This window comes from Nipponia nippon, unplaced genomic scaffold, assembly GCF_047370975.1.
Source record: "Nipponia nippon isolate SJK-2023a ecotype South Korea unplaced genomic scaffold, ASM4737097v1 scaffold_11, whole genome shotgun sequence".
Lineage (NCBI taxonomy): Eukaryota > Metazoa > Chordata > Aves > Pelecaniformes > Threskiornithidae > Nipponia > Nipponia nippon.
In genome coordinates, this window is record NW_028262302.1 from 9,072,267 (window position 1) to 9,087,963 (window position 15,697).

General features: G+C 41.5%; 1 protein-coding gene across 6 annotated transcripts in view; it reads right to left on the bottom strand.

Moving 5' to 3' along the window:
• Window positions 1-9,964: 9,964 nt before the first annotated feature.
• The window catches only part of STON2 (stonin 2), a 92,350-nt gene continuing 86,617 nt past the window's right edge, over window positions 9,965-15,697 (bottom strand). For all 6 annotated transcript variants that reach the window (XM_087747444.1, XM_087747448.1, XM_087747445.1 and 3 more), the window contains one exon: window positions 9,965-14,561. In XM_087747444.1, the coding sequence (XP_087603570.1) occupies window positions 14,478-14,561 (84 nt within the window). In that variant the 3' untranslated portion in view covers window positions 9,965-14,477. The remainder of the gene's footprint in view (window positions 14,562-15,697) is intronic.

A 15,697-nucleotide genomic window follows, 5' to 3' on the forward strand; every position in this document is an offset into this window, starting at 1 on the left:
GAAGTAAACTTTCTGCCCCAATCTCTGAAATGGCAGTTTTCCAGAAGAACGAGGAGATACACATTCAACTTGAAATTGCACCAGCATGTGCTAAAAGGATAAAACAGGAGCATACACAGAATGAAGTCAGTCTAGAAAATGTTAGCAGGGGAAAAAGCTGCTGGAAGTTAAGCTCACACATTGTGAGTTTAAAGCTTGTGTTTACCTCTGTGTTTAACTCGCTGCTTCCACTCATTGTACCAAAGAAAGAATATAACCTCAAATGAAATTTGAGAATTTTTTTTTTGGGGGGTGGTGTTGGTTTGTTTGTTGTTTTTTTTTTAAGTGTCCCTACAGAGCTCAAAAAAAAAAAGTAAGTGGCCCAAGCCGCAATCCAAAACTTTGGGCACAAGCAGAAGTTAACAACAGACACATCATACCGAAGCTTTTCTGGGTGCAACCAGCCCTCAGGAGCTGGAAGAGATGCTGGCACATAATGGAGCTTATGTGATATTAGTTTCAGACAGGTATTCTGTTCAGGTATTGTATAATTATTCTTTAATTAAAAGGTATTAAATATATATATATATCTATATAAAGTGACATTTTCCTTCTAACAGCCTGCTTGCCATGATCTAGTAGCTGGAAACAAAAGAGAGTAAACATATCCCTCTTGCCTTCAGCACTGGATTTCCTCCCTCAAATTTTTAAGTGAGGCAGAAATAGAATGAAATAGCTCCCATCACCCTTATTCCAAGGTATCTCTATTTTCCTAGATGGATTTACTCTCACATCTAGAATTTGAAGCACAGCAACGTGCTATAGCAAAGCACGCTACCACCAGTTTTAAGGGTGCATATGCACCACATATGCACAATTCAACTGCCCTCCTCACAGCCCACGGATAGCAAAACCTTGTCATCCTGGAGCACTGTGGTTTGCCTCTGCCCCTTTCAGAGGGCAGACATAAATGTTTCAGCAAATTCTCAGCTTGAAGCGCTAGAGTAGGTAAGGCCTTCAGAGAAGCTTGCTACACATTAAGCTTTTATTTCATGATTAGACTTTTGGAGTCTCAGGCTTGCTCTGCTCTTACCAAGTGCTTACTCAAGCAAAGTAAGAAGCACAAAGAATTTTTCCTTTAATATAGACTGAGACTGTTTACTGTTAGAATACATATAGTTGTTTGACAACAACTTGTATATACACCTTTCACATTAGGGCATGTCTAAACAGGACAATAAAACTATGTGCTTAGTTATACAGTCAAAGCTGCATAGCTGCCAACATTAGAAAACCATCTTCCCTCCTCCAAACAAAATACAGAAGTTGCATCTTCACAGAAGACTATGTTCGCAGGTAACCAGCTACTACAGTTGTTTTGTTACTCTAACTCCTTCTGTCCCATGTATCTCCAACAGACCTCTCAGGCATTCGAAGACTGAGGAACACCACAAAACCCAGAGGCCTGTACCCCCATCAGAAGACCTTCTTCTAAAGCTGCTACTAACTACTAGACCCTCTCCTCTCAGCACTATGATTTCTCCCCTAGCAGGACCACAGTTCCCTCTCTGTTTTATACAAACTCCAAAAGTATTCCTTTTCTAGGACCACTCGTGCCTCCTCTGCTTAGGGAATTGACTTTCCTTAGCCTCCCTCAGCCCATCCCTCAAAAAAATCACTTCACACAGCTGCACCATGGCCTTTATAACAGCTGTCTCTAGTAAATGATCAGTTACAGCTGGAGGAAGCAACAAGCTCTTTTCTACGCTGTTGCCACGTGCTGCATTTATTTACACCTTAGCAGAGGTTTCTGCTGTCATAGATTTGCAGATCAGAGATTGTTTCTTTCATGCCTCTGGTTGACAAAACTACGCCTAGTTCGTAAAGGCAAAACTTAATTGAGACACTGACCCCGTGGTTCCCACGACCCCCAAGGATTCGGTGGTAATGAGGATTTCAGGCGTTCGTACTTCCTTCCCATACCACTGTGCGCTCGTTCCGTCCCCGTGCCACACGCTCTTGCTTTTGCAGTTGTGCCAGTTCCTTGCTGTGCCATTTTTATTTTTTTTTTCCTGTGCTGGCTAATTTTTAACCTGGATCAGTTTCCTGATCTGGTTCATAGGGCAGCCCCACAAAAGACGTTTTAGTGCCACTGAAAGAGCTGACAGGAGTAGAAATAAGTGACCAGAGGAGGAAATGCTTCAAAACAACATTGTTGCCAAATGCTTTGTCATGTAGAAAAGTCTCCAGGCTTCCTTTTATTGAAGAAGAATTGGCCATTACGAAAATGCACACCCCACTTGCTGTAAGCAAGCTACAGCGCTTGTAGTAGGAAGATTACTGGTCTTAGGGCAGAGACCACCCCTTTATTTTTTGCATGTGTATACATGTTTGGCCTAATGCTTAGGTCTCTACAGACTGAATTAATCATAATTTGAATACAGAGTACTGATTCTTAAATAGCTAAAAAAAAGCCCCTAAAATTCTGGAGGCTAGAGCTTCTCTGCAAGGGCGTGAGCTAAAGGAGTACCTTCGAGTTACACATTCTGTCAGTACTACCTTGCTTAAGTGCTTTTTAAGTAGTAACATTAATCACTTGGACTGTGACTGTTATACTGTTATGAATCACAGCTACTCAACTGTGATGGGGTTCTGACAACAGCCAAAATATTGCTGGCTCTGAGCCATGAAGCCGAGCAACAAAGGAGTCAGGTAACAAAAAATCTGCACTTAAAATACCAATTAGATTCTCTCTACACGCAATGTCCTATATTACGGACCTAAAGCGAAGCTTTACCTAGCATGCTGATAAATGTTTTTACTGATCACTGCCATGTATTCCAGCCGGCGGCTATGATGTGCAAAGCTCTACAGCAAAACTGAATTCACTTCAGCAAAGTTATTCCTGATTGATACAGGCATCGGAGAGTGAAATATTCATAGAGAAAAAAACTGCACAGAGCGATCTATAGTGTGGCTTCGCTAGCCTTACATACCTCAGGCTCGACGTGGTGACTTGGGATAAAGTAATCCCCCTAGAGTGTGCCAGAATACAAACATGCAGCATGTAACTATGGCACGGTGCTGGTCTGTGTGCGAGATAACCCTGTGATTCCTTTGGGAGCGTGCATGCATTTGTGTAGCCTCGGCTTCCCTCACGGAGCTGGCAGGGTGGGAGACTGCACACAGGCAGCCACCGCCAAGCAGGGATGTGCTCTGGTGTATTTTACCTGGCAGTTTGTCCCATGGCCACACATTCACATGTCCATAAACTGAAAATGCTTTTCTGTAAGGCAGGTTTGTTCCACTTTGGATGCTCACTGCCTCTCACTTAGTATGCCTGTTCCTGTGCGCCCAAGTGAGTGGCCTTGCAAACCATGCAAGCTTCTGACTTGCTGAGGATGACACCGAGCTGCTTTAAGGGCAAAGAGGCTACAGCTTTCATGGAAAAAACATGGGTGTGCCCTACACTTTACAGCCTATTCAGAGGTGATCATATGTCCCCTCTGGGACCCAGCAGAGAAGCACCAGGCAGACAAGATGAGTCTTTGCCTACACGCCCCCCCCCCCCCCCCCCCCCCCGCGATGAGTCGTTTTTCACAGGACTGGGTGGAATTTGCAGGAAACAACTCCAGTTCAGTTTTGGCTGTGTTCAGCCTTCCCAGAGAGGAACAGTGAACATGAACTCAGTTGTGGCCAACCTATGGCTTATGAGCAGTTAATCTGCAGTTCCCATGCTGAGGCTAATTATCTAACTGGCAAAGCCGTACTAGCATGCGGACTGCTGGGCAGTCGGAGTCCCTGTCTTTGAGAGAAAGAAAAACAGCAGGAATGAGCAGCCCAACTCATCCTGTAATGGAGCTATAGGACCCTGGGCATTTATTGCCATTTCTAACCCATGACCCATTTCCAGAGCTCCTCTCCGCTTGAGTCTTCATGCTAAATGATGTGTAACCTGTAAGTCTTGGGCATACCAAGATTTTGACAGCTGCAAACATGTAAAAAAATGTGAAGCTGTGCTTACAGAGCGGAGCTCACATTTTCCCTCAGCTGCTTGTCCCTACTCCCTGCCTTGCTGCTTTAGATGAAAGATTGTTTTTCCATCTTAAGCATCATCTTCCACTACAAATCTTCCTAGCTTTGCAATATGATCTACTGTCATCAGCCACCTCATTTCTCCCACAGACTGACTCTAGGCAGATTAGTAATCAGCACGTCTGTGTGTCTTGAAAGAAAACATTTCTAGTGAGGCATCCCATCACACCTGCTATACCTGCAATTTTCCTTGCACCCTGTTTTATGGTACGGGCAGAGCACATGATGAGCAGAAAACTGCACTTCCACTTTATAGAGTTTTCAGACAGCTGCATTTGTGCTGGAAGGACTGATCCATGGTCTGTCCCATCTGGCCAGATGCAGATGCAGTATCAACGGTTATAGGGTGAGGGCCCAACGCTGCCTTTATTGGATGTGGTCTGTAGGCACCAGGGATGATTTTTCCCAAGAAGTTCTAGCTGTTGCTGCAGCCAGCCCCTGGCAGAGCCTGCACGGGGCTGAGCTCAGCTCCTGTCAATGTTTTCATTGGCCAGCTGCCAAGGAGGTGCTGATGGGTATCATCTAATGTGAAGCAGATGAGAGTACCTTCAAAGCCAAAGTGATAATATCTCTAGCCACATCATCCAAACAGTTACATAAATGTATGAGTGGTCAAAGCGAGCCCCTTGCCCTGCTGCCAAAGCCAGCTGAAATTGGAGATGAAGCTGGAGGATGTGACCAAGTGACAGCGGTGCAGAACTACAGAGCCACTTTCTTTTAGACCTAACAAACCAAGAGCAGCAGTAACGTTTAAGCTGTGCAGCTTATTCTCTTTCCATTACTGTAGACCTCTGCTACGAATTTCCAGGTCTCTCCTGCCCAGTTTCCAGCTATGGCTTTCAAGACACAATTCACGTGTCTTTCTGAATGTTGCGGCAGGCAATGTGCTATATTGATATCAGTGTAAATTGCTAAGGAATGAAGAATACAAGGGCACAGAGCAGAGACACTCAAGGTAAATCACGCTACAAATGCTCTAAGTCTGCTCAGGACCTTGAAGGGAGAAGATGTTCTTCTGGCTTAGGGAAACAATGGAGGGACATTAGATCTGCATTCAGCTGGGGCTCTGTCATTCCAAGGCAGCGATTTAATGCTGTCTTAGCTTTCTTATCATCTGAGAGGTACAGTCTTTATTTCAGTTAGCTCTTCAGATAGATAGCTTAATTTCTTAATGTTTGAAAAGGACTATGTGCTATTTAAATGGAAGGTGATAGGAAGGGACAAAGTGATATCCTAAAATGTATAGGCCATGAATTTTTGCAGCACTTGAAAATATCACATCACCTGGAATATACCTTAATAACTCCTAGGTGGAGCTTGTACATTTGGCTGACTTGAATCTGAACATTCAGAATCATTTACAAAATGTAACCAGCATGAATTACCACTGATTTTTATCAAACATGTTCAGTTGTTCCCACATGAAAGTGAAAAAGAACCTCCTCTTAGGTAGAAAATTTTTGTATGGGAGATTCCCAGCATAATGGTGCTTTTCTAGGAAACTTGAGGATGAGGCTTCAGTCAGGAAGGGAACTACCATGAACTCTGATTGTGGCTGCACTGTAAATGTTTCTTTTCCAAGTCGAAAGTAAAAGATGTAGCCACAAGAGGGAGGCAGAACTCCTATGCCAGTATAGTAACCCCAGCAGAAAACAAATCAGAGAAATATGTTTTCAAAATTTCCCTCTTTCTGCTAAAATTGTCTAGTAGAACTCTCGCTGAGAGCAATGACTGTTGGCTGTAATTTCTACAAAAGTAGGTTCATAATGCATAGTAAATGTTAAATGATTAATGTAAGCTGAAAATTAGTAACTAGTACATCTTTTTCTTAAACCTAAAAATTAGGTAAGAAATTACTTCAGGACAGATTGAAACTGATTTTCCTCTGCTTTTTGTGGGTTCTGCGAAGGAAAACTGTCCCCATGCTGTAAGGGATTTATTTCAAAGGCATATAGTTGTATTCTTGGCAGGCTCTAATACGGAAGGATCATTTTGTTTCAGGAAGGGGACTTTGTATAACAAATTACTTCTTAGAAAATACAGCACAAGGATGTATTTAAACACTTCTATTTCCATAGCACCTCAGCAAACAGATAAGGCACTATCCTCAAATGGTGCTATTACTTAGCCTATAAAGTACTTTCACTGGGCGGCAGGCCTTCTGCGTTCAGTGAGCTCAGCAGAGAAAAATACGTGTCTAGAGGGAGAGGGCAGGTCTGGTGTCCAGTTCCTGCTCCAAGGACTGCTTCCATAATTTACGCAACAGCATTTCAGAAACTGCAGTCAAGGACTGATGAACCTGGTCAATACTCTAAACCCTTGAAGTCTTCAGTTGCTCTTTTCAGTCTTGAACTGTCTCCACCTCTGTCCCGGCCCTCTAGGTAGCCTCAAACAAGGAGGAGGAAAGAAGCCAGACCCCATTCACTTACCCGCAGTGCAGTGCTCTGACGACTGCGCAGGTTTATAGCACACAATGCTCGTTCTGAGCACCACAGCGGATTAGAATCCTCGAGAGAGGGAAGGCTGGAGAGTATTTGACTTGAAAACCGTCTAGGACTGTGGTAGTTTGAGGCACGCACAGGAACAGTAGGTGTACGTAGACATCTTTCATGCAAATTTATGAGAGCTCCTGGGAATTTTGGTACTTCCAGAATGAGGCAGCAGCTGCACGGGGGTTTACCAGATGGGAGCAGTGGGCCTGGCTGCCCAGACTCGGACTTAGCCCCACCGGTGTACCTCGGGGCGGTGGCGGGTGTCTGTCTCTTAAAGAGTGGACAGAAAATAAAACGGTCGAACTACTGTTCTTTTCATCATACAGTGCCTAATTGTTTAGGCCTATGCATTCCTATACACACATGTACGCTTTTGTTTTTTAATAGACAGTAGTTAACAGTTATCTTACAGCATTTTCTGTTGGAGGTATTTAAAGTGCTTTATGGACATAAATTTAAACTCATTGTGTGCATGACTGTGCAGACAAATAAGGGCTACTGGGGTGAAAAGAGCAGTCAACACCACTGAAAAATTAATTTGTCTGTTGGTCTTTTCTCAGCTAAACATGGAATCAATTGAGGTAGTCAACTCTTACACCCAGTTTTGAGATCTAACTGGTTTTCAGTGTGTCAACAATGGGCCAAATTCTGTATGAAAACCAGCGAGACCTGGATTTCATTGAGTCTGCTCCGTGCAGTGGGTCAGCAGTCCAGGCAAAAACCTGGCAGCTTGCAGTGGCCACTAGAGAGCAACAGTCCCTTAGCTTCTGCAAACCCAGGGAGCGTGAACACGCAGCTAAACGCCTTGTCGTTCCCATCTGTAGTCCACTTCTCCAGGTAGCACCCATACCGCAAACCACAACTTACCCAGCAGAAATGTCACAGCCAACTCACACTTTCATCATCCTGTGTCTTTTAGGTCCTCTGTCCCTGTACAATTTGAGAGCTGATTTTGACAATGTGGTTCAGTTCCAAATTCAATTCTATTTGTTCACAAACCTTCCAATCTTTCATAATATTAATGTTATTTTTTTTACTGACTATTTTTCCCTTTGTTCCCATGGTCAGTGTTTGTAGACTGGGACTCCCCAAGTCACATTTTTTGCGTAGTTCCTGACTTGTCACGGGACTTCATGAGGTGTTAGCACACATTTTTCTCTCTTGCGATTGTAACTTCAGCGTATCCTACTTTGCCGCCCGCACTCCCCTGGCTGTTCCTCTCGCACCAGCTGTCACTTCCTGACCGCCAGGGACATTTCTTCCTCCTGGGCAAAGGGTACCTGTGACAGCCTGGGGGGAAAAAGAAGCCTGCTGGCTGATGCAGTGCAATTTAAGCAAGATTTTGATCAAAGGGAGGTGGGGACAGAGGATGCCGTAGCGGTTGAACTCTATTAATCTCTTAGTTGAAAACTGTCTGCAATTTTGCTTTTGTTTCTCTTGGCCAGAAGGCAGAACCCCACTACAGTTCTGCCTGCATCAGTGCACTCACATGAGGTTTTCCCATTTCATTCCCTTTTAATCTGAATACTCTCTCTATTGATACAACTGCTGAACTGACCATGCCCTAACAAATTTCTTTGCTTCCACACAGATGAGCAGAGCTCTCCTTTTCTATTCTGCATAAGGGAAACCTTTACAAAAGAGGCTCTCAGCTTAGGAAATCATGTTCAGCTGTATTCACCCTGTAGTCATCCTTTTCCTTCAGAAGCTCTTTAGGCCAAGCTGATTGCTCCCACTTTATCTACAGCCCCTGGGGCAGTAGCTACTGGGGGACTGCAGAAGGCCCCGGACCAGGGAAGGACCAGTCTGCCCGCACCCCCTGAACGCCAGCATGTGTCTGCCACTTGCTGTAGCACCCTAGTGCAGCTGCAGGCAGTGCTATAGTCACACCTCTCCATCAGGCTTTGCTGTCCCATTATTCAGGGTTGAGAAAGACACCTTTCATAGCTGGTGTTTAAAATACTATTCCAACTACTTTTTTATATATGGCAGTTGCTGTTAGGCTTCCAATACTGTGACCAAAAGGACAGGAGTTTTTTCTGGGACTGGTGTGCTTCACGTTTCAGACACATCTGCTGTGACACAGACCTGCGCCTAAGCTGAAACAGTGGGTTGCTTCTCTGTCATCTTTTGCTTTACCTCAGCCGACCTTCAGCAGCTTTTGTCCTACTGATAGATTTACAACATTTCTGGATTAGATGGTTAAGGGCAATCATGGCAACTATGAGCACTGAAAGAAAACTGTGGTGTTTTTTTCTCTCCAAATTGTGCTATCTCACTCTACTGATGTCTTTTGTTTGGGTACACATTGCACTGGCACTCTGACTTCTCCATCTCTTGTAGGGTGTTATTTTGGCTTGTCTCGAAGGACTGCACTATTGCCAAGGAACTTTGAGCTCCCTGGTTTCAAATTTTCAGCTTTTTCTGTAACTTTTCTCTTCTAAAAACCATTGTGTGTATTATCAAGCTATCATGGTTAATATAACCCTACCCTCCCAATTTGATAGTATCATTTCCAAATGTCACTGAATATCTGAATTATAGTAAATAAACTGCTATTACTAACAGCCCCTGAATCTTTCTATTTAACTTCCCTTCTTTATTCTGGCTGACCTGATTTACTTTTGAATAATGAACATGAGGCATCATTCCCTGTGTACCTCCATTTTCTTATACTGTAAAATGAGTGACTGACTTACTGTCAGTTGTACTGAGACATACTATGGTGAATGTGCTGGGCTCAGAGCAATAACCTGAGCAGGCCTTATGATGGGTATCTGATTTTCTTTTGTCAATGAGACTGTCCAGCTCTTCAGTCTGATTCAGTGGGTGCTTTTGAGAAAAACAGCACACTGCAGCTGGTCTCAGTGACTGTGAGAGAAGTGGAAAGATGTATGAAATAATATATGGCTTATTCAAGTTTGAAAGAACACAAAGAATCATAGCAGAGGACTCTGTAAATAGTTCAGACCTTGTCCTTACACTTGCTTTGCAAACAGATGTTCTGATCAGAGGAAGACACTGCCCTCGCATCTACTCCTGGCTTTGGTGGTCAGAGAACAGAAGTAGAAGAGACCCACTGAGCAGAAGCTTCAGTTCTCAATTACTTTGTTTCAGGATGGCTTCATTCAAATGTTGGATCCTCTTCTATATTATGTCAGCACGGCTCCACACGTCTGTTATGTGGCTCAAGCTCTAGGCCTGCTCCATTTCCTTTGCAGTCTATCATTCAGTCTGGATGATCAAATGAAATAATCTCTTTTCTGTATATAGTCCCATTACGTCTAATTTATATCCTTCTTTATGCCATTCAAAACACTCCTTTTTCCTCGTCTGAATTCAAGACTTCTGACGTACCAGAATATACAGCATGCACAACTTCAGTTTCACAGTGAAAATGTGGATATGCTGTTTCATCTTAGCATTTATTTAAGTTTTCCCATAGTTCAAACAAAACATGACATCCCATTTCAGCTGATGATAAAATAAAAAGAAAAAAAAAAATAAACCACTTCTACAAATTTAGCCAGTGTATAGACTTTCTTATTTTACAAAACAAAAGGTAGGAACATGTTACAAAATAATCATCAAACCAGTCAATGTCAATAGTGCAAAGAATGACTTGCAAGTATAGGAGAGAAAGGGAGGGAGGGTAGGATGGATGGGAGGACGGATGGATGGATGGATGTGTGGGTGGGTGGCTGAACAAAACAAGAAGGCTAGGAACAGCTATGCCTGTTATCATACAAATTTTTGTATCTCAGGCAACTCATGATGTAGATTTAACTTTAGCGGCAGAAGAGGGTACTTCATCCCTAAGTGATCTGTGTGTGCTGCAAATTCTTGTGCTGGCCAGTTCTGGAGAAGAATACAGCTATAAGCACGAGCTGCTAAGAGTCACTGAAAGGAATTTTTCACCCTCTGGAACAGAGGTGACCTATCAAGGGCTTGATTAGTTTGTGTGCATTCAAGGGCCAAGGAAATTACTGTGAATTTCATGCAAGCAACAGAGTAAGTACCTCCAGGCTGAACTTTGTACACCTTCTCCTCTTGCTTTCATGCTCTTTGGCATGCAATTGCTCTCTGTCCTGGGAGGTGAATGATCAAGAGGGAGTTTTAGCAGCTACAGGTCTTGGACGTCCTGTCAAGTAAATATGTCAGCCAGCAACCCACCAGAAAAGGTAAATTATTTCTGCAATGTTTCTTATGATAATGCTACCATGAAGAACCTAAAATCTGTCTCCTTCATAGGATGACTAAATTTGAGTCTAAATAAAATAAAGGACAAAAATGACATCACTCAGTTACAGTATTTCTCAGCTGAATTTGCCCATTTTCCTTTGCTAGCAGACTGTCCTTGGTTAATAAATGTAAGACGCATTCACTAAAATAAGCTCAGCTGCCTGGAGATGTTGTTCATTTTTACCCCTTGTGATTAAAGACTGTTTAAGTTTATTTTTCTAGGCAAAATTCCCTGCAATACCTCCAGTCTTACCACATTACAAAAATGAAACAAAACCGTAATAAGAAATAGAAAGAAGGCTGAAAGCGGGAATAGCTTCAGGGAGTAAATGCATGCTTACCTTGAAGGCACATTTCCTGCACAGAGTGTTTGAGTACTACAAAGCTTTCAAATAAACCAAAGGACAGTGATTATATCTTTCTCAAAAGGAGTATTAAACTGAACCTATTCGAAGAGATTTTTTCCCCAAGATAAAATAAAAAAAAAAATCATCCCCACTACAGGCATAGCTTGTATCTAAATCATTTCTGCTACTCTAAAACTGACAAACTTCTCAGCTCTTTTCCCCTCACTCCCATCAACAGTCTTGTCCAAATTACTACTGTACCCCTATGGATGAAGAGTATATGGTTCATGTACATAAAGTTCATACGTGACAGTATCTAACACTGAAAAACTGGCACTGTTTAATCCAGTAAGAACAGTGGAAGCCTCAAAAACAGCACTTAGGATCCTGGTGTTTAGACGCTCAGTGCTCATAATGGTGCTGGACTGAAAAAAGAATTTAGTGGCGACACCAACACTAGATTTTCTAAAGATTTTGGTTGTTAGTGCTCTTTCTTTTGAAAAATCAGACTACTTACTCTAGCGCTTCAATAGGAAATAAGATCTTTAGAAACTCTGGCCAAGGTATTCAGCCTAAACTCTTGAAAATTCAGTGGCAGGTACATCAGAAAAATATTCTCCAGAGATCAGAATGGATTAAAATAGCTTTTTTATAAACCAGAACACTTTTCCAGTTTTGCCTGCATAACTCCATAAGGATTGGAAGAGATACTTCTGTCGTACAACTAACTATATAAGAGAGATCAGAGTCAGGCCTATACTCTTTCTTTCATTCATTAACTTTGAATTAAAAAAAAAAAAAGAATCAGTGATGAAGAGGTAGAGAAATTAAGTAAATCCAGAAACCTCCCATATGTTAATCTTTCAGTCTGGGGGGGCATGGAATATTCTGTGGCTGGAGTATGATAGAGACTGAATAGTTAAGAATTTAACAGAGATGGAAAATGATGTTCCTTTCATTTTCTCCCCTCTTTAAGGAGTACAACATAATTTTGTTCATCTGTTATTACTTATTTGTGTTTTCAAGGGCTGGAGGGCAATAGGCAAAAATTCAGGCACTGAGCCTGCAGATCAGTGTAGGAAATCTCCCGACTGTTTCTTTCACAAAACATTCTCACGCTTCCTCAGCCACATCTCAGCACTCCTTCAGCTTGGTTTTGTTGGATTTCTTGCTGGTCCTTTTCAGAAACTCTACACTAGGAGCTGCAGTGAAAAACAGGAAAACCACCCTGAAGTTCTTTGAATGCCTTTGAAAAGCAGAGTAAATTTTGTAGAGAGGAGTTGCTATGCAACACATCACAGCCAGCCTGTAACAGAGCTGAGAATCAGCCATGAATTCAGCCCCGTGCTCTCAGATATTTCACAACCTATACAAATTATCATTTAATAAATAATAATTCTTTGCACTTTATCAGTAATTTTAATCCACTGATCTCAAAATGCTTCATAAAAGTTAATGGCCTTCTTCTATTTACAGAGACATTGCAAATGCTTAGTACTAACTGGTGTGCTCCGAGGAGCTCCCTGGGCTTCAGCAGGACGACCTGCAACAGAATATTATGTGCTTAGTAAGAAGTCCTAGAAGGACTAAGACTTTATGCATTTACAGCAGTGCACCTGTGTAAATATATATCACTAGGTTGACGCAGGCCTGAAATTTAGGTGCATATAAAAAGGCATTTATAAGTTCCCTATAATTTGTTTTAAATTCTACCACTACCAGTTTTAGACTCAATGTAATTAATCTCATGTTTTATTTGGAATTTTAACATTGTAGTAGTGATTTTTATAGGAATCATGGGGAAAGTAGTAAATTGAGAGTGTATTAATTTTCTGTTACATGAAATGTAAAATAAAATAAATTTATAAATTTATAAAAAAGCTTTCATTTTAATTCATTATGATTTTAAATTACATTGTCAAGGCTTTCCAAATGTGTGATTTTAAAGTCAGCAGTACCTTTCAAAAGATAAATGATTTAATAAATTACTTTTTTACATTTAAAATTACCTTGAGACAAAATATTACGCAAACCATGGAAAAAAACATAAAAATGGGTACTTTGAACATTGTTTTCTCTGAAAATATATATGAATGAGTGATTTTTGCCTTCTGCATTTTTATTTAGGAAGAAGTTTTAAGACTTGCTGTTACTTTCAGCTAAGAGGAGATAAAATCTCCATGATGGAAGCTTGTTGTTAATTTTTGGGAAGAGATTTTGGGTCCCAGTTAGTTGGGGTTTTATAAAGATGCAAGTTACTTAGATTGTAGGTTCAAGCTAGAACGTGAAAGTAATATTACACTGGACAGACTTCCAAGGATTTTCAGGAAGGCAAACAACATTGTCTGTTAAAGTAATCATGTCCTGACATTTTCAATAACCACCCACCTCACCCATCCAAGAAAACATATTAAAAAAACCAAACCCAAAACCAAACCCCAGTGTTTTTCCTTTAAATATCTTTCTAGGCAGGAATGATCTAATCTTAGCAAAGTCCCTCCTGTATCACCTCTATTGTAACACACATTCTCTGTTACTAGCAGCCATAACCATGTTCAGGCAAGATAACAGAACAGCCCAGACTAACAAATAAAAATTTTAAGAAATTACAGAGGTTTTCTTGTAACTTGTGCAGACCCCATGAAAATGTGCACAATGACATTTTGTCGTTCAGGGGATGAGACAGGAAGGGGTGAACAGAAGAACAGCTACATGATTAGCTGTCCTGTCTCTACTTCATCTGCTTGACCATTTACTATGTTTAAGATGCAAACTTCGTTGATTCTCCAGAATGATGCTCAGGGTTTTCATTCTGTTGACTACTTCAGAAAAGAGATTTTATACCATTTTTCACTTGATGCTTTCTGGGTTTTATTTGGCAGTTCAGAAGGAAGTGAATCTGCCAATGACCAAACCAACAGGCATATAAAAAAACTGCTTAATGTAGGAGGGCAAGGTTGTAAGTGAGAGAAAGGCTGCTTTCTGGTTTGGCTGTGATGGTGGCCAGACCATACTTCAGTGCAGAACCTAGATGGTGAAGAGGCAGAAAAGGCAGGCTTGACTGTAATACGAGTCCTTCTGTCTATACCCCAACTGTACTCAAATCGTTCCAGCAAAAGCCCATGGGTCCGCTCCAAACAAACCACTGACGAGCTTCTTCTCAACGTATGGATCATCACAAGGAAAAATAATACTCTTCAGAGCATTATTTTAAAAGTAGTACTCCATACTTTTTTAAAGAAAAATACCAAAACCCTCAAGTCCTTTCTTCCAGGTCTGTTAATTTGACCATCCCTCTTGGGACTTGCAGACTGATCTTCCTTCACTGCGTAGCACATTCATTGACATTTGCAGTATCTTCTCCCTTCAGATCCTCATTCAAGCTTTTTTTCTGCTCTATTTCAACCTGGCAGAGTAAAAAGAGGGACAACATTTGTAATGAGAAAGGAAAACAAAAGATTCAAAAATCTTCCTTAATGGTGATTAGTGTTCTTCTCAGATGAAGAAACTCTTTGTAAACTAAGAGGGTTGTGAAGAGAAATAGACTGAGGAGGGAAAGCTGGATTTGATTTACTCTAAGTGTTTTCAGTCTAATCCAAACAGTTTTATGATTCAACAGTGTCATGACGTCATTTCCAGAAGAGATAATGTCATGCAGAGAACCCATCTCACACGGTTTTATATTCATTACCATCCCCAGCTGTAGTCTGAATCCAAACCCAGAACCAAATCTGCAGCAGATAAGTGGCTTCCTAAGTGACAGCAGAAGACTAGCCTCACTTTTAAACTCTGCAAAGACTGATGCGTAAAGCAGAGATTAATTTACAAAATGCATGTCTACATTTGTGTTCTAAATTTCAACACCTCCGAAAACTCAGGGATAATCCAATGTTTAATTCTTAAAAGGGATACTTAGGAAGATCAAATAGCATCTCCAGGGAATTTAAGAGACTACTAAAAATGTAATTACAATTACCATTAAAAATACTTGCCATGAGAATCTTTTCAATATCTCTCATCATTGCTCTTAAAGAAGGCAGGTAGGATGCCAATTTCTCTGCTGAGTGATCAGCTAACATGCAAATTTTGGCATACTGAGATTCTTGGCAGGTATGTACATACTGCATTTTCCCATCTGCTCCTCTCCTTAGGGCAGGCAGGAAGAAGAAATACTTAAGCACAGAAATAATGCGATCCTTTTGTCTGCTGTAGCACTCCCACTCTAGCACTCCCACTGTAGCTGCTATGAAGAGCAGCAAAACTCCCTCTTCACACTCTTACCATATCAGCTAATCCCCAGTAGCTGGCTGTGTGTATGCTCTTCCACAAAGCAACTGCAAGCAAGTTTATTCCATCTTTGCTGGGGGATAATCCACTGCTTGTTTGCCATGAATCAACAGGCTGCACATGGGTAGCTACTGCACAGAGCCTGGCATGTGCCAAACTCCCACCTCATCTGTCCATGGTATTTTATTTCTCTGCCCACACTTTTCAAGACAATGTAGTATGCAAAGTAACCATGGTGACTGCCACATGCTCAGT